Raw genomic sequence first — 18048 nt, 5'->3', positions numbered from 1 at the left:
ACTTGACTGCTTATTCCCCTTTTAACCTGGTGTGTACTTTCAGAAATTGGACATAATTCTGGCAACTCTGCCTTCCCTTGTTGAATGGTTGGTATGACAACGTTCATCTCAGAAGCACTATTATTTTTCTTTCTTTCTTTTTAAATTAAAGGATAGTTGATTTATAGTGCTGTGTTTCAGAAGCACTTCGAGAGCTAGAATGGAAGAAACCAAGACAAGATTCTCTGCCTGGAGAACCACACGCAACCTTAGACCAACCTTAAGCCTGAAGTACAGTGAACCAAAAGTTAGTGGTGTAGGCTTTCCCCAGTTCTTGGGTAACAATGAGAGGACAGCCTCCATTGGAGCAGGAAGCAATGAACCAACCAGGAAAGGCTACAGACTCAAAGGTGGAGGTACTGCTGTTCTGGTCATGGTAGAAGGGAAAGGGCTTCACAGGCTCGGTTCGGTGGTACAGATTCATTATGTTCTGTTCCTGAAGGGCGAGGAGGAAGCCCCAGGGAGAAACATAACTGTTAAGAGTTGTTCCACATTCTTTACACACTAACAGTTCCTATCCAAGATAGTCTTCTCCATTCATTAAAACAGGCCTGGGAACCTCTATTTCATATTATACCATTAAAAATTATGAGCCTCAGATACTTTACAGATGTGAAGTTTATGAGTGAAACCTTAGACCACCAATTTCAGTGGTTCTTACTGCGAGCCTTTGAAGGAAAACAGTGTTGACATCAAAGTTTTTGAGAATACAAAGCACAGGTTTAGTCATTACCTGTTGCTTAGAAATGGAGAAAGCCAAGGAATATTTACGTAACAGTTACCATGAATTTTGAATTCAAACAGAATTGTTTAAGGTCAGGTGTCTCCAACCTCAGAACTATTGACATTCTGGGTGGGATAATCCTTTGCTGTCAGGGGCTGTCTTGTGTCCGGTGGGACGGTGGGACATATAGCAGCATCCCTGGCCTCTACCCACCAGAGATCAGTAGCATATCACCCAGCCCCCAGTTGTGGCAACCAAAAATATCTCCAGACACTGAAAAATTTCTGGGGAGCAAAATTGCCCCTTGTTGAAAACCACTGCTTTATATCCTGTCATCAAATTGAGTGTCTGCCTATGCTTGTTTGCTGAAAAAGGTCAAGAGATTTCCTAAAGCACACAGAAGCCTGGTTTCTGATCTTCCTATAACTTAAAATATTTCTTAAATAATGGAGAATAGCAATTACTAAAATGTTTGTTACAGAGAATTAAGTTTGTTCGCTTAAAGTTGAAAACTATCTCTTGTCAAAAAGATGTTTTAACTGGCTCATCCACCTAGTGATAATCAACTGCTGAAACCATCAGAGCTGATTTTACCCACACATCTACCATTAGCCCTCTCCATCAGCCGGTTCCACACCCTTGGAGTCAACCAAATGTGGACCAAAAATAATTGGAAAAAAACAAAAAATTCCAGAAATTTCCAAAACGCAAAACTTGAATTTGCTGTGTGCTGGCAAATATTTACATAGGGTTTACATTGTATTAGGTATTATAAGCAATCTAGAGAGGATTTAAAGTAGAATATATGAGAGGATGTGCATAGGTTACATGCCTATATAGGTTATATAAGGAACTTGAGTATCCACTTTGGTATCCATAGCGGGTAGAGGGGTCCTACAACAAATCCCCTGCAGATACCAAGGGACAACTGTGTGTGTGTGTGTGTGTGTGTGTGTGTTCTTTGTTTTAATTGGAGTATAATTGCTTTACAATGTTGTGTTACTTTCTGCTGTATAATGAAGTGAATCAGTTATATGTATACATATATCCCCTCCTTCTTGGACATCCCTCCCACCCCTCCCCCATTCCACCCACCTGGGTCATCACAGAGCACCAATCTGAGCTTCCCGTGCTTTATAACAGGTTCCCGCTAGCTATCTATTTTACTCATGGTAGTGTATATATGTCAATCCTAATCTCCCAATTCGTCTCCTATATGTTCTATATCTGCATTTATTCTATTGACGTCAGGAATAAATCTAAAAGCCTTCCTCTTTGCTGAATTATTTTTTAAGCAAGATAAGTGATTTTAGCAGATTAGTTTCAAAGCACCCCTGCAATTTTTTCTTATTCTCTCATAATATATGCAACCCAAAAAGAACCAAAAATAAATATGCATAAGGATAATAACTTGTCCTTTAAAAGATTCTTAAAAAGCTAGAGTTTCCATCAAATGAGCACTTTGTGAAATAAATGAGCTTCTCCCTCCTAGCCAGGCATGGACAAGACCCTTATTTTCCGTACTCACCTTAAGCTGCAGTGTGGGCTGCCCCTTGACCTCCATGCAGAATAGGCAGAGCTCCGGCTCCTTCAGTCCCAGGTAGACGGGATTCCCTCTGTCCTCTCAAGTGTCTCCGTATAATTGCATGAGATTAAGGTAACAGTGACTGGGAACACAACATAGTCACAGAACAACACTATGATCACCCTCTAGTTCATTATTGCCAATGAGATATGCCCAGTTAACAAGCCTATTCATAGTGAATAAAAAGCTAAGCACACAACACACAACAGTACTGGCCAAAGAGACTGCCTTTGACAGATCTTGGCCACTCACCTGGATCCATAAGGTGCTTCCTTGGGACTGCTTTGAGGGTCTGGCTTTAAGGACCCACACCTGATGATTGACATCCTGAATATTCCCCTGAACAGGGTTTGCCCTGGAAAATACTGTAAGGAAACTCGAAATGCAAATGTAAGGATGAAGGTACAGAATGTCCCCCCTTTCCAATTTTTTGCCGTTCCATGTAGAACTTTACCTGAATCCTTACCTTTTTCATCCATTATTGGTGGTGATGTTTTAGAACTGCCAAGGTGTGAAGACATTTATGTGCAGACTGACCCCACGAGAGGACCTGAGTCAGTCCCAAGCCACAGTTTGACCCTGAGTCATAAGAAGAGCTGGTGACCAGCCCAATAATGACCCCAGTCAGAATCTACACTCCCAGAACTCACCTCACTCCCTCACCTGCTCACCTTCTTGGATGTAGCCTACCTTCCTGCAAAAGCAGTTGTACCTGTGAATCTTGTTCAGACCTAAACCCAGAGCCTTAAGAAGACAGGAGTGCCAAGGCCAGAGGCCCAGAAGCAAGAGAAGATCAAAGGTCAGCAGGCTTTGCGGTTACAGAGGACACCGTGTCCCTACCACTATGGACTATGGCTTCCTCTGTACTCGGGCACTCTGATGGACTCCAATAAGGCCCAAGCCTTTGATCCATGTAGTGAAGGGAGGAGGTTCTGCCTCACTGGGGTTAGGACTGAACCTTGAGTATTTGTCAGTTCCTGGTGCCGGGGGATTCAGTGAGGCTTTATATAAAGAAATTTCAACGGAATCAGGGTTATGACCTGTCTATGCACCCTGAAAAAGGAGGCATGCTAAGCTTTTAAGAGCAGCCAGCAGGGAATATAGTCATCAACATTGAGTTTGAGGAAAGAAGCATTACGTGACTGCCCCATGGCCAATGACTAAACTCTGATACTGCAAAATGACACACTGTAATGTTATTCCTAAGAGTGGAAACCCACAGTAGGTGCAAGGTAGACTGAGAAAGGGATGGGTCCCCTAAGACCTGTGTAGGTTCTAAACACTCCTGGTCCAGTAACCATATCCCCTGCAAATCTCAGACAAAAAAAAACAAAAAAAAGCACCCCAGTATATGCTCCTCCAGCTTTTCGGAGCCCGTGTGCATGCTGCTTCTCCACTCAAGGGAGCCTCACCTGGGGCAAGGTCAACTCCTGCACACCTTGCCCCTCATGGACTCTACATTAGTGGGGAAGGGAGGTTGGCCCAGATACTCCAGTGCCCTGAGCTAGCAGACATGCATTAGGTTTTCCACAAAGGGAAGCTGAGGCAGTGCTGGCGAGACTCTTCCCCAACCTTTCAGCCCATCTGAGTTCACTTTCTCTGTGGTGATTGCCAGCACCGGTCAGCTCCACACCTCAAGTGCTTGCATCTCAGGAGCAATCTCAACCGATTGCGGAAGGGACTGGTGAATAAATGTCCCAGCCTCTTCGGCCTCTGGTGGGACAATGCTAATGTTTCTCATAAGGCTCCTAGCTACCTCATCAGCCTACCCGGCCACATAAAGACACCCTCATGTTCACACCCTATACCCTTCCAAGGAATTCTTGCTTCTCGATCTTGTGCTAGGTAGCCCCATAGCTGTCCTCTCGGGAGTGTGGAGTCATGAATCACCTACAATTAAATGTACAACAGCCTTCCTCGAGTCAAAACTGGGATTCAGAATCAAGCTGAGTCTATAAAGAGGTCCTGTCCCGAGTATCCATTAGAGTGAGTTGATTTCCATGCTCTGAGAAGAAAGTCCAGAGCTTATGACATCACCCCCATGCTCCTTATACAGGACTGGATGCACGTGGATATCTTAAGAGGAGGGGCTCTATGTCCTGCCATCAGGTACAAAGAAGCAAACATCCAGGACACATTGGTATGGATGCTGCATATATTAATGCAAACTCATTCAGGACCACAGCTGAAAAATTATGTGTCCTTTCAGATTCCTTATTTCATCCTATAAATACATGGAGCTCTACATGGCCTGGAAATTTAGCCCACAGTGCCATTAGCGGAGGTGATGGGGGCTTCAGTGATACCAGATAACCCAAGACCTCTATGTATCTCTCCCTAGTATGGAAGTGGCATCCTTCATAGCCAAGGGGGTAGATGATCCTGAGAAGGGAAATTGAGTCAAATGTGATGAAGGAAATTCCGTCTCTGCTAGAAAAGAACTCCATAAGAATACAATTTAGAGATACACCTTCCCTGCTCTCTTTAGCTAGCCAGAACTGGATTTGCCTTGGGATTTAATTCCTTTGTCCATTTGTATCTATCTTTCACTTCTCAGTTTAAGGTCTAACATAGTCACCTCAGCCCCACAAATCCTTCCCAACTCTGGTAGCATAATTCCCACCACTCAATTTGGCTATTGTTCACATATTGCCAAACTGTCACATGGAACTGTCCTCGTTCTGTACATCCTTGATGTTCAAAGTGTGGTCCACAGAGCAGCCACTCTGGCATCGTCCAGCAGTTTGTCAGAAATGCAGAATCTCAGGCTCTACCCCAGATTTACAGAATCAGGACCTGAAATAAAAGAGCATTAAAACCACAATATGTTCTGTGCTGATATAGAACACACCCCTGCCAGCACTCTAGTCACATCAGTACAAAAAGAAAGAAGTCAGGATTCAGTGTCTGCCTGGGGCTGGGTAGTGGACAAGCCAATCAGATCTAGGCCCACCCTCACCTTTCCTCAGTCTCTGGAACCCATGGGGTAGGCTGTCTTGGCACTGAAAAAAGGGGGGAGAGATGAGAGTAGTAAAGAAAAGGAGTCATTCCTGGAAGGCTGTGGCCATGGACAGGCCCTCACAAGGATTTTCACTTTGAGTACTTACAGTTTGATTGAACCAGAAACTCTCAAACTGTATTTGGTTTAATTTAGGTCAAATACTTTCTACCAGAAGGAGAGAGACAGTCTCTCTAGAGGAGGGCAGAGCCACTCATATAATTTTTCAAAGATGACAAGCTGTAAGTAGTTGAAGATTACCAGGCATACAAGCAAACAAGATCACAAGAATAAGAACAAAAGGAAAGAAGGAAAGAGAAAGAAAGAAAGAAAGAAAGAAAGAAAGAAAGAAAGAAAGAAGAAAGAAAGAAAGAAAGAAAGAAAGAAAGAAGAAAGAAAGAAAGAAAGAAAGGAAGGAAGAAAGAAAGAAAAGAAAGAAAGAAAGAAAGAGATAGAAACATACCCACACAGACATCAGATTTTGTAACTATTATACACAGAGCTTAAAACAACTGTCCTAAGCATGTTTCAGAAACAAATAACACAAATAAGAATATTTTTCTAGAATAGCAAATTTATGAAAAGTGGCAAATTTAGAAGTCAAACAGTATCTCTTGAACTGTAAAATACAATAAGCAAAATAAGCCAATATTTGTATTTGGCAACAGACAGCACACAGCAGAAGAATGATGTGAGAGAATGATGTCATCAAGGTGGTGGTTTAGAAATTTCTAGGGCTTGTCCCCTCCCAGAAACATCAATTTGAACAACTCTCTATGCACGAAAATACCTTCACAAGAGCTAAGGATTCGAGGTTAGGGATTACAGCACTTGGGTGGAGCACAGAAATAAGAAAAGATGCATTGAAGAAGGTAGGAAAGACAGTTTCACAGTATTCCCGTCATCCTTACCCTATGGAGAGAGACATCCAACCTATGGGAGAAGGAGGTGAAGTGAGGACTTGATTTCACAGTGGACTCCACCATCAGCCCACCCCAGCACCAGACCAGCTCTTGTGGCCCCAGGCTTTTGGCTGACCCCAGCATCAGGCCAGTTCCCATGGCCCCAGGGTCCTGGTGGGTGTGCGCAAAACCAGGCTACCAGCCCACCCCAGCACCAGGCAGTTTCCCATGAACCCAGGCTCCAGGTAGGCTCCTGACCCTCACTAGCACTAGGTTGACTCCATGGCCCCAGGTTCCCAGCCTACCCCAGCACCAGGATGGCTTCTACAGACCTAAACTCCAGATGAACTTTCATGAAACTAGGCTCTTGGACTGCACCAGTGCAAGGCTGGTACCATTGGCCCCAGGTCCAGGCAGGCTCCTGTGGACCCAGGCTCCTGACTCACCCCAGCACCAGGCAGCCCCCATGGCCTCAGGCTTTAGGCAGGCTACCCTGGACTAGGCTCTAGGCAGGCTCCTATGGATGCAGGCTCCCAGCCCAACCCAGCACTGACTGCCCACACAACCATAGCTTTCAGACTGACTCCCACGGCCCCAACCTCCAGGCTGGCCCCAACCTCCAGGCTGGCCCCATGGATTCAACCTCCAGGTTGGCCCCATGAGGCCTGGAACTATAGGCTACAGGATGAGTCCTACAGCCCCAGTTTTCAGGCTCACCCAAATGCCAGGGTGACCTAGGTAGCCCCACCTTCCAGGCCAGCTCCTGTGAACCCAGAATCCAGGCCTGTCCCAGCACCAGGCCAGATCCTGTGGACCCAGATGCCAGGTCCACCCCAGGGTTCCCTAGCACCTGACTGGCCTGCACAGACCCACGATCCAGGCCCACCCACACAGACTCATGTTCCAGGCTTACCACCACAAACTCAGGCACCTGGCCAGCCCCAGTGAACTCAGGCATAGTGTAGCCCTTGTGGATCCAAGCACTAGGTATAGCCACCTGCTGACCCAGGCATCAGACCTGCCTGTCCAACGACTCCAGGAGCAAGCCCACCAATGGACACCACCAGATGCCGCACTCAGAATCTCTGGACAGGCTGACTGGTGAAGGGCTTTCCCTTCCAAACCTGGACTGTGAAGACTGGAAGAAGCAACTACTTCTTTAAATGCACAGACACCAATGAAGGATCACAAATAATAAGAAAACATGACACCAAAGGAAACTAATATAGCTCCAATGACTGACCCTAAAGTAGAGGAGATAAATGGACTGGCAAATAATTCTGAATAATCCTCTAAAGAAATTCAGTGAACTATAAGAACACACAGACAACAAAACAAAATTAGCAAAATAATGCATTTTTAAAAAAATGAGTCCAAGAAAGAAACAGAAACCATTAAATATCTATAAAAAACAAACAGAAATCCTAGAGTTGAAGGACTCTTCAACTCTGCAATGACTGATCTGAAGAATTCCGTAGACAGCTTCAACAGCAGACTTGATCTAACAGAAGAAGGAATTAGAGGAACAGAAGACAAGTCATTTGAAATTATTCAGTCAGAGGAGAAAAATAATAATAATTAAAAATGGAGAAGAGGGCTTCTATATCAAGATGGTGGTGTACAAAATCCTGAACTCACATCACATGGACACAACAAATCTACAGCTGTATATGAAATACTTTCCTCTGAAAAAGACCTGAAAACTAACTGAACAGTGCATCCACAACAAAGGATAAAAGGGCCACATTTAGAGGGGTAGGAGGGGCAGAGACTTGGTCTCACCAAAAACCCCACCTTAGGTATGGCAACCCACAAGTGGGAGAGGTCTCAAAAGAATATGGAGCTTTACCCTGAAGAGTGAGGGGCTTATGTTCCCCATCAGGCATCCCAAATCCTCAGGACCTATGCCAGAGAGACGAGCCCACAAAACTCTGGCTTTGAAAACCAACAGGGTTTATGTCCAGAAAAAACCATAGAGCTGTAGGGAATGGAGAACCTGCTCTTAAAGGGCTCATGAACTGACTCACTTGCCCTGTGACCTCACACAGGAGTGGCAGTTTAAAGGGCGGCTGGACTGTGTGTGGAGAAGGTACACTTGCTGGTCTTGGGGTGACTTCCAGAGAGGCAGGAACCTGCTGAGACTCTCTCTGGGAATGGTGGGCATCATCTTTGAGTTCTCTTTCTGCCTTGCTAGTGTCAGCATTGGTGTTGCCATTTTGGCACTCTCCCTCTCACCTGCTAGAGCCAGTAGGCACACCACACCACACCATGCCACAGCTGTGGTCCTGTTACATCTAGCAATTACCCACAGCCCACACAGGGATGTCCCTTGAGTGCCTAGCTCTGGTGGCCAGGGAAATAGTGCATCTGGGCCCCATGGGCCATCTCTGCACAAGACCACTCCTTTAAGACTGGGAGAGGTAGCTGTTTCACCTAATAATACATAGAAACAAACACAGAGAGTCAAGCAAAACGGGGAGTCAGAGGAATATGTTCCAAATGAAAAAAACAAGATAAAACATCAGAAAAAGACCCTAATGAAACAGAGATAAGTAATCTACCTGATAAAAAGTTCAAAGTAATGGTCATAAAGATGCTTATGAAACTTGAAAGAAGAATAGATGAACACAGTGAGAACTTTAACAAAGAGACAGAAAATATAAGAAAGTATGAAAGAGAAGTCACAGAGCTGAAGAATACAATAGCGTAACTGAAAAAATACACTAGCGGGGTTAAACAGCAGACCAGATGAAGTAGAAGAATGGATCAGTGACCTCAAAGAGAGGGTACTGGAAATGACCCAAACAGAGCAACAAAAAGAAAAAAGAATTTTAAAAAGTGAAAATAGCTTAAGAGACCTATGGGACAACAAGAGGCAGAATAGCATCCACATTGTAGTGGTCCCAGAAGAAGAAAGAGAAAAAGGGGCAGAAAACTTATTTGAAGTAATAATGGCTGAAAACCTCTAACCTGTGGAAGGAAACAGACATTCAGGACAAGGCAGCACAGAGAGTTCCAAATAAGATGAACCCAAATAGATCTACACCAGGACAAATAATAATTAAAATGTCAAAAGTTAGAGATAATCTTAAAAACAGCAACTTGTTACCTACAAAAGAACTCCCATAAGCTGACTTTTAAGCAGAAACTTTGCGGGCCAGCAGGGAGTGACATGATATATTCTAAGTACTGAAAGGAAAAAAACTTCAACCAAGAATACTCTACCTGGCAAACTTATCATTCAGAATTGAAGGAAAGATTAAGAGATTTCCAGATAAGCAAAAGATGAAAGAGTTTGTCACCACTAAAATGACCCTAAAAGAAATGTTATAGGGACTTCTTTAAGCAGAAAAGAAAAAGTACCAACTAGTAACAAGAAAATATATGAAGATAAAAATCTCACTGGTAAAGACAAATATGTACTAAAGGTAGGGGATTAACCACTATTTATGGTTATAACCTATTATAAAGCTACTCTGAAGGTTAAAAGACAAAGGAAAGTAATAAAATTAACTATGACCACAATAGTTGGTTAAAGGATACTAAAAATAAAAATATATAAACTGTGACATCAAATATATAAAATATGACATCAAAAACATAGCATGGAGTAGGGGATACAAATGTAGAGTTTTTAGAATGTGTCCAAACTTAAGTTGCTATCAACTTAATATATTTTTAAGTTGTATATATATATATATGTATATATATATATATATATACATATATATATATACACATATATCTACAATATATATATAATGTTATATGTGAACTTCATGGTAATCACTAAGCAAAAACATACAATAGGTACACAAAAACCGTAAGAAAGGAATCTAAATGTTACACCAAAGAAAGTCCCCAAACCACAAGGGAAGAGAGCAAGAGAAGAAGAAAAGGGCAGAAAGGAACTATGAAAACCATTAGAAAACAATTAACAATACGGAAATAAATACATACCTATCAATAATTACTTTAAATGCAAATAGACTAAACTCTTCAATCAAAAGACATAGAGCGGCTGAATGGATAAAAAACAAGACCCATCTATATGTTGTATACAAGAGATTCACTTCAATCTAAGAACACACACAGACTAAAAGTTAAGGAATGGAAAAAAAATATTCTATGCAAATGGAAACAAAAAAAGCTGGGGTAGCTATACTTATATCAGACAAAATAGACCTCAAAACGAAGACTGTAATACAGGACAAAGAAAGGCATTACATAACAATAAAGGGATCAATCCAATGACAGGATATAACATTTGTAAATATTTATGCACCAGACATAGGAACACCTAAATATATAAAGCAAATACTAACAAACCTAAAGGGAGAAATTAACAGCAATACAATAACAGTAGAGGAATTTAATACCCCACTTATATTAATGAATAGATCATCCAGACACAAAGTCAATGAGGAAACATCAGCCTTAAACAACACATTAGACCACATAAAGTTAATAGATACATATAGATTATTCCATCCAAAATCAGCAGAATACACATTCTTCTCAAGTGCACATGGAACATTCTCCAGAACATATCATGTTAGCCACAAAACAAGTCTCAAAACATTTAAGAAGACTGAAATCATATAAGCATCTTTTCCTACCACAGTGGTATGAAACTAGAAAGGCATTATGAGAAGAAAACTAGAAAAACCATGTGTTAATCATTTAACTCTAGTGTAAAGGTTAAAGAGCAAAATTATTAAAAATAACTCTAATTTCAATAATTTATTAAGGGATACACAGTATAAAAAGAGGTAAACTGAGAAATCAAAAACATAAAATATTGGGATAGGAGTAAAAAGGTAGAGTTTTGTATATGATTGAAGTTAAGTTGTTATCAGCTTAAAATAGGCTGTTATACCTATATGATGCTTAAGTAAGTCTCATGGTAATCACAAAATAAAAACCCACAGTAAATACACAAGTGATAAAGGGAAAGAATTAAATCATACCACTATGAAAAAATCATCCATTCACAAAAGAAGACAGCAAGAGAGAAAGAAAGAAATAAGAAATTATGAAACAGCAAGAAAATAATTAATAAGATAGCATTAGTAAGTTCTTACCTATCAATAATTACTTTAAGTTTAAATGGATTAAATAATCCAATTAAAAGGCATAATGTGCCTGAATGGACAAAAAAAAAAACAAGACCCAACTATATATACTGCCCACAAGAGACTCACTATAGTTTTAAGGACACATATAGACTCATGGTGAAGAAATGAAAAAAGAGATTCCTTGCCCAAAAAAGGGCAAGGGTGGCTATACTTATATCAGACAAAATAGATTTTAAGTCAGAAACTGTAACAAGAGACAACGAATGTCATTATATAATGATAAAGGGGTTAATTCATCAAGAGGATAGAATCATTGTGTATGTATGTATGTGTATATATATATATATATATGCACACACACACACACACACACACACACACACACCCAACATCAGAGTACAAAACATATTCAGCAAATACTAACCATTCTGAAGAGAAAAATAGACAATAATGCAATAATTGTAGGGAACTTTAATACCCCATTTTCACAATGGAGAGATTATCCAGAGAGAAAATCAATAAGGAAACATTGGACTTGAACTACACTTTAGATCAAGTGAACCTAACAGACATATTCAGAACATTCCACCCAACAGAAGCAGAATACACATTCTTCTTAAGCACACACAGATATTCTCCAAGATAGATCATATATTAGGTCACAAAACTAGCCTTAACAAATGTAAGAATATTAAAATCATACCAAGCATCTTTCCTGACCACAATGGTATAAAACTAGAAATCAGTAAGAAGAGGAAAAGTGGAAAATTAACAAACATGTGGAAATTAAACAACATGCACCTGAGTAACTAATGGGTCAAAGAAAAAAAATCAAAAGGGAAATAATAAAATACCTTGAACCAAACAAAAATGGAAACACAGTATAACAAAACTTCTGGGATGCAGCAAAAGCAGTGCTAAGAGGAAAGTTTATAATGATAAACACATTAAGAAAAGAGAAAGATTTCAAATAAACAATTTAGCTTTATATCTCAAGGAACTAGAAAAGGAAGAGCAAGCTAAGCCCAATGCTCACAGAAGAAAGAAAATTACAAAGATCAGAGCAGAAATAAATGAAATAGAGACCAGAAAAATAACAGAAAAGATCAATGAAACTAAGACTTTGTTTTTTTTTGTTTTTTTTTGTTTCAATTTGTCTTTTTATTTCAATATGAGCTAAATTTAAGAAATTACCCTAGTCTTCTGACTTCATTTCCCAGAGTTGTTAGAAGAGCTAAATGACAATATAACTCCTTATGAAAATATATGGAAAAGTACAAGAGCTGATGTAAAACGGTAATCAAGGTTCCAGGCATCAAGGGATTAGAGTAACTGAAGAATAAAACCAGCCAGGCTGTAGTCCGACAAAGGGTGCGCTGCTTTAACAAGGTTCCATCTAGGAAGGCCATCAGATGTTCCCGGTGACAATTCAGCCTGAGAAGTATTTCAATGTGGTATTTTCCTACCTTTTCTGTTTTTGTTGTAAAAGTTTTCCTTCATTTAATAACTTAGGAGTCTCTTAAATTAACATTTCAAAATTAAAATAATTCATCAAACAGGAGTCATTTTTACAGGTAAGGTAAATTACAGGATAATGTATTGAGTTAATTTTGTTTTTTTAAATCAAAAAGCCTTAAAATGGTCAAGAATTGATAGAGTGGGCATGACAAATATACATTTCAGACTTTCATCACCAATGAAAAAATAAAGCATTTTTATAGACTTAAAACTGTCATTAGTGCATTTAGATTTTGGTGAAGGAAAATTTAAAATACCTCTATAATAATACAATGTTGAAAGAAAGTGGCCATGTACTGAGGTCATTTTAGTGAGCTACCATCATTTAAATATAAGAAAAGTAATTTCTTGGTCCAGATTAGTGAAACCTTAAAAAAGATTGTCTCTAGAGAACATTATTTGAGAACAATGCTTTTTCAGACTCATTCTGATACTCAAATTCACTTTATAACACAATTATAGATTAACCTTTTAATTACATCTTTCTTATTAAAAAGCTGTCAGATTTCCATTTCTTCGGGAGATATTTTCAGCAGTGTGTTGTTCAATTCCACAGGTTAAGCTCTCTTCACTATTATTAAGAACTTCATACATATTACAGAGACTGCCATTCACTGCTTTTTCATCTTTCCGAAAAGACACAGGCAGACTTGCGAGACTAAAGCTGACGTCTTTAAAGGCATGCAACAAGAATATTCCCACAATGATTGTAAAGAAGCCACTCAGAGTACCAATGACATCATCAACAGGCATATCTTGCCACTCCTTAAAAAGAATAGCTGAGCAAGTTAAAACTGATGTTGTAAAGAATACGTAATATATTGGAGTCACGATGGAAGTGTTGAATATGTCCAGGGCCCTGTTCAGGTAATTAATCTGTGTGCTCACACAGACTATAAGGCTCAGCAGCAGAATCCAGGCCAGGGGATGTCGCAGCACAGGCTTTCCAGCAAACAGCTCTTTGATAGCAATGCCCAGGCCCTTAACACAGGAGACTGAAAACGCTCCAATTACAGAGCAGATTGTGATATACACAAGAATGTTTGTCTGTCCATGGCGAGGTCCCACCACAAAGATTAATATCAAGGACACAATGACCACAAGTGTTGCAAAGACCACAAAACCTGGATCTCCTAGCTTGTGAGACATTTCATTTAAAGTCTCAATCTCCTCTTCTTTTGGAGCATGAATAACCATAACTGTAGATCCCAGAATACTTAGCAAACATCCAATTTTTCCATGAAGGTTAAGTCTTTCATTTAGAAAGTATGAAGAAAGAATGGCACTCACTAGGACACTGAGTGCCCCTAACGGAGTCACTAGGGTGGCTGGTGCAAAGGCATACGCAGCAAAGTTGGCCACCTCGCCAGCTCCCATTGATAGCAGTCCAGCCCACCACAACCATTCTTTAAGATAGGCATGGCCACCTTGACCTGCTCTCATGGAGCCTTTTCTGGCAAGTCGCAGAAGGCCTTTTTTTTTCAAAATGAAACTCCCTCCAATGAAAATGCTGGAGCTCATAGCCAATCCCAGACCAATATAAAAGTCATATTTTCCACGGCCCTGGCTCATTTCGCTTGTTACTTTAAAAGTTCCTGTGAATCACATTGATCAAGAACAGAGAAACTGCTGGTGCTGGAGGCAGGATGATGCAGTCTTCAAATAGTTTGAAAACAGGACATCCGTGGACACAACGGCAAGTCGGAATCTGCTTGGAAGTGCAGAGAAGTTCCTCCGTGCTACGTGGGGACAATGGACACCCAGAAGGACGTTCAACCCCCAAAGCAGCAGCCAATGATATATACACGTACGTTTAATATGGTCTCTCTTACGAAAACAAGGCTGGAAGAGGTTAGAGATGACTTATTCACTCTCATTTCCTCGTAAATAATACCCTTTATTCTCATTTAAAGTTCTAAGCCCTGGCAGAGTAGCTCCAGCCTGAAAGGAAGAAAGTGGCGACCTCACAGCCGCTGGCCGGCCCGCCGCGCGCGCGCCTTGCCCTCCACTATCCGGCCCCGGTCACCTCCGCTCACACCCCCATACAGGCCGCATGAGCCACCCCCTCCAGAGCACGCGCGGCCACCGCCTTCGTCGCCGTCCAGTGGGAAGTGCGAGCATCCGGGGCTGCAGCCTTGCGCACCTCTTCCTCCATGGGGGAGCGCCCAGGGGAACCTGTCCCGGACGACCTCCGGCTCCCACCGCTGCCACCAGGACCAAGGGGCACGGCCGAGAAGCAAGACTTTGTTTTTGAAAAGATAAATATAACTGACAAATCTTTAGCTAGACTAATTAAGAAAAAAAGAGAGAGGACTCAAATCAAATCATAAATGAAAGAGAAGACATTACAACTTACATCACATAAATACAAAGGATCACAAGAGACCACTATAAACAATTATACACCAACAAATTTAACAACTAGAAGAAATTCCTAGAAACATACAACTTATCAAGACTGTATCATGAAGAAAGAGAAAATCTGAACAGACTAAAAATGAATAAAGAGATTAATCAGCAATCAAAAACTTTCCAACAAAGAAAAGCCCAGGACCAGATGTTTCACTGGCGAATTCTACTAAACATTTAAAGAATTAACTTCTCAAACTCTTCCAAAAAACTGAAGAAGTGGAAACCATCCCAAACTCTTTTTACGAGGCTAGAATTATGTGACACCAAAGCCAGATAAGGACAATATAAGAAATGAAAACTACAGAGCCCAGTAGAATGCATTCCCACTTATCAAGGATGGCTTTGCAACCTATTAGTAACAGAGACGAATGCTGAGCCCCTGATAAGGCAATATTCTTCAAGGAAACCAACTAATCTCATGGTGACAAGTTACTACAATAGATCTCTTCCCTCTTAGAAGGGCAGCAGTTTGTCCGCACAGGGATTGATACATATGCCTTTCCTGCCTTCGGAGCCTCAGCCATCACTATTATGGGATGCCTGATCTACAGGCATGGAATCCCACACAAGATAGCATCCAAGCAGAGAATTCATTTTATATTGAAGGAGGGGCTAAAACAGACCCATGACCATTGAATCCATTCAGTAGTATGCTGGTAAATTTTTAACTATTGACTTCCTAGGAAGTAAACAAACAGAATATAAGCCATGACTTGTAGTACTTGTCAATTTCTATGGTGTAAATATTCCCACCTTGGCCAATTTCAAGCAACCAACTGGCTTTCAAAATCTGAAAATGTAACATTTGGCTTTTGCAAGCCAGTATGAGCCAACTCCACTACTTCCCTGGATCTATTGGTCCATCCAGAAGTAGTCACCTTAATGGAGCATTGGGTGGCCTGCTGAAGGTACAACTAAAGTACCTCTAAGTGGCAATACTCTGGGAGGATGGGAAGACACACTTCAGGATGCAGCATATGCAGGAGGAGGTAGAGTGTCTTTTACACACGAAGGCAGGGACTAGTACACTTGTAATACCTGAGGAACTCAGGTGATCTGTTTGGGTACCTCTTGGTATTCCTTTGCCTAACTGTAACTGTGACCAAATACACGCAGCAACCTCAGCCTAAGAAGAACATGATTACCAGACGGTCAGACTCCTCAGGAATGAGGGTTTTGGTTATATCACCAGAAAAGCCACTAAGACCTGCCAACGTGATAGCTGAGGATAAGGGGAATCCAGAATAGGTAGTGGAGAAGGGAGACAGTGAAAATCAGTCACAGCCCTGGGACCAACTGCAGAAACAGGTGCAGTAGTCCATCCATTAACATGCTGCTTCTCAGTTTCTCCTCAGGAAAAGAAACCCATGGGAATCAAGGTGGATCTGCTCCCAAACACGTGTAGAGGAGATTCATGCAGCACAAGTGTGGAGTGAGGTGACCACAGAGGTTTGCCTCTCAGATCTCCCTTTAAGAGACCCTGTCACAGGAGAATAGTCAGCAGACAGCCTCAGGCTGCTGCAACTTCGGATCCACTGCTGTGTTCCTGCCAAGGCTACTCACCCTGGGCTGCTCCCAGCCAACGTCTGAGAGCAGCAGGGCACCTAGAGCCAGACCTTCTTCACAACAAAGAAGCCTCTACAGGTTAAGTTGTGCTCTGGGGCTCCTCATCAGTCTTGTCAAGTCTTTTTCAGAGTTTTCACAGCTGCACTGCAGACTGAGGCTCTTCCTCCCACTCTTTCTTCCCTGTTTTCTATCACTGGTGTCAGTCCTGCATTATGATTTGAAGGCCCTTCCTGACTACCCCTGATCCCTCCTCCGCATATCTATCATGTACATTTCTCCCAATAAATTTATTGCATGTCTTATTTCACCTTGGTGTCTTCTCTTCAAGGCACCCAAACTGACATGACAGAACCATGAATGGATCTCAGGAACATGAGGCAAGATGTAAAAGAATACAAGCAATATGATTTCAGTTATATAAAGTCTAAAAGTGTGCAAAACTAATTAACATCTATTTTAGGGACTTATACATATGTGGTAAAACTATAACAAAATGCAAGGGAAACATAACTATCAAATTTAGGATGACAGTTACATCTGAGGGAAGGAAGGGAAGGCTATAGAATGGAAAATGAACACACAGGTGTTCTAAAGGTCTTCTGTTTCTTCAGCTCAGGGGTGAGTTCATGTGGGTCCCTCTTAATTATATCTTGGATATATTTGTTATAAATATTCCTTATACCTACTCAATATTTATGTCAACATATAGAAAGTGGGTCCCAGACTTCCCTGGTGGCGCAGTGGTTAAGAATCCGCCTACCAATGCAGGGGACACAGGTTGGAGCCCTGGTCCGGGAAGATCCCACATGCCGCTGAGCAACTAAGCCCATGTGCCACAACTACTGAGCCCACGTACCGCAACTACTGAAGCCTGCACACCTAGAGCCCATGCTCCGCAACAAGAGAAGCCACCGCAATGAGAAGCCTGAGCACGGCAACGAAGAGTAGCCCCTGCTCGCCGCAACTAGAGAAAGCCCGCGCACAGCAACGAAGACCCAATGCAGCCAATAAATTAATAAATAAATAAAATTTTGAAAAAAAGAGAGAAAGTGGGTCCTGAAGAGATTTCCTGAATTTTCTGGAAATAATAAGAATAATACAACAACAATATCTATCATTTATTGTTTACCATAATTTCATTCCTTCATTAAATTCTCATAACAATTTCTTAAAAGCCGTATGTAACAATTATTTTAAAAGCCATGTGTAAAGCAAAAGAAAAAAAA

The 18048-nt window shown here is 41.3% G+C and overlaps 2 protein-coding genes across 2 annotated transcripts; both read right to left on the bottom strand.

Annotated features, from left to right (window-relative positions):
- Positions 1-259: 259 nt before the first annotated feature.
- On the bottom strand, positions 260-7206 carry LOC103019938 (interleukin 36 alpha). The gene is given in 8 exon segments (XM_007197426.1): positions 260-475; positions 2292-2386; positions 2389-2430; positions 2601-2645; positions 2648-2687; positions 3012-3079; positions 5308-5350; positions 6997-7206. Coding segments are annotated over 8 exon segments (759 nt in total).
- Positions 7207-13183: 5977 nt separating this feature from the next.
- On the bottom strand, positions 13184-15081 carry LOC103009603 (magnesium transporter NIPA2). Its single transcript, XM_007197399.2, has 2 exons — positions 14988-15081; positions 13184-14785 (listed from the first exon to the last, which is right to left on the bottom strand). The coding sequence occupies exon 2, from the start codon at positions 14414-14416 to the stop codon at positions 13334-13336; it is 1083 nt and encodes a 360-aa protein (XP_007197461.1). The 5' UTR covers positions 14417-14785; positions 14988-15081; the 3' UTR covers positions 13184-13333.
- Positions 15082-18048: the final 2967 nt, after the last annotated feature.

Source organism: Balaenoptera acutorostrata, chromosome 12, assembly GCF_949987535.1.
Source record: "Balaenoptera acutorostrata chromosome 12, mBalAcu1.1, whole genome shotgun sequence".
Lineage (NCBI taxonomy): Eukaryota > Metazoa > Chordata > Mammalia > Artiodactyla > Balaenopteridae > Balaenoptera > Balaenoptera acutorostrata.
The sequence above is the reverse complement of the archived record's forward strand: the minus strand, read 5'-3'. Positions and strand labels throughout refer to the sequence as shown.

Excerpts from the sequence above, each read along its gene's own strand:
- LOC103009603 (XM_007197399.2), bottom strand. The coding sequence starts at position 14,416 with ATGAGCCAGGGCCGTGGAAAATATGACTTTTATATTGGTCTGGGATTG.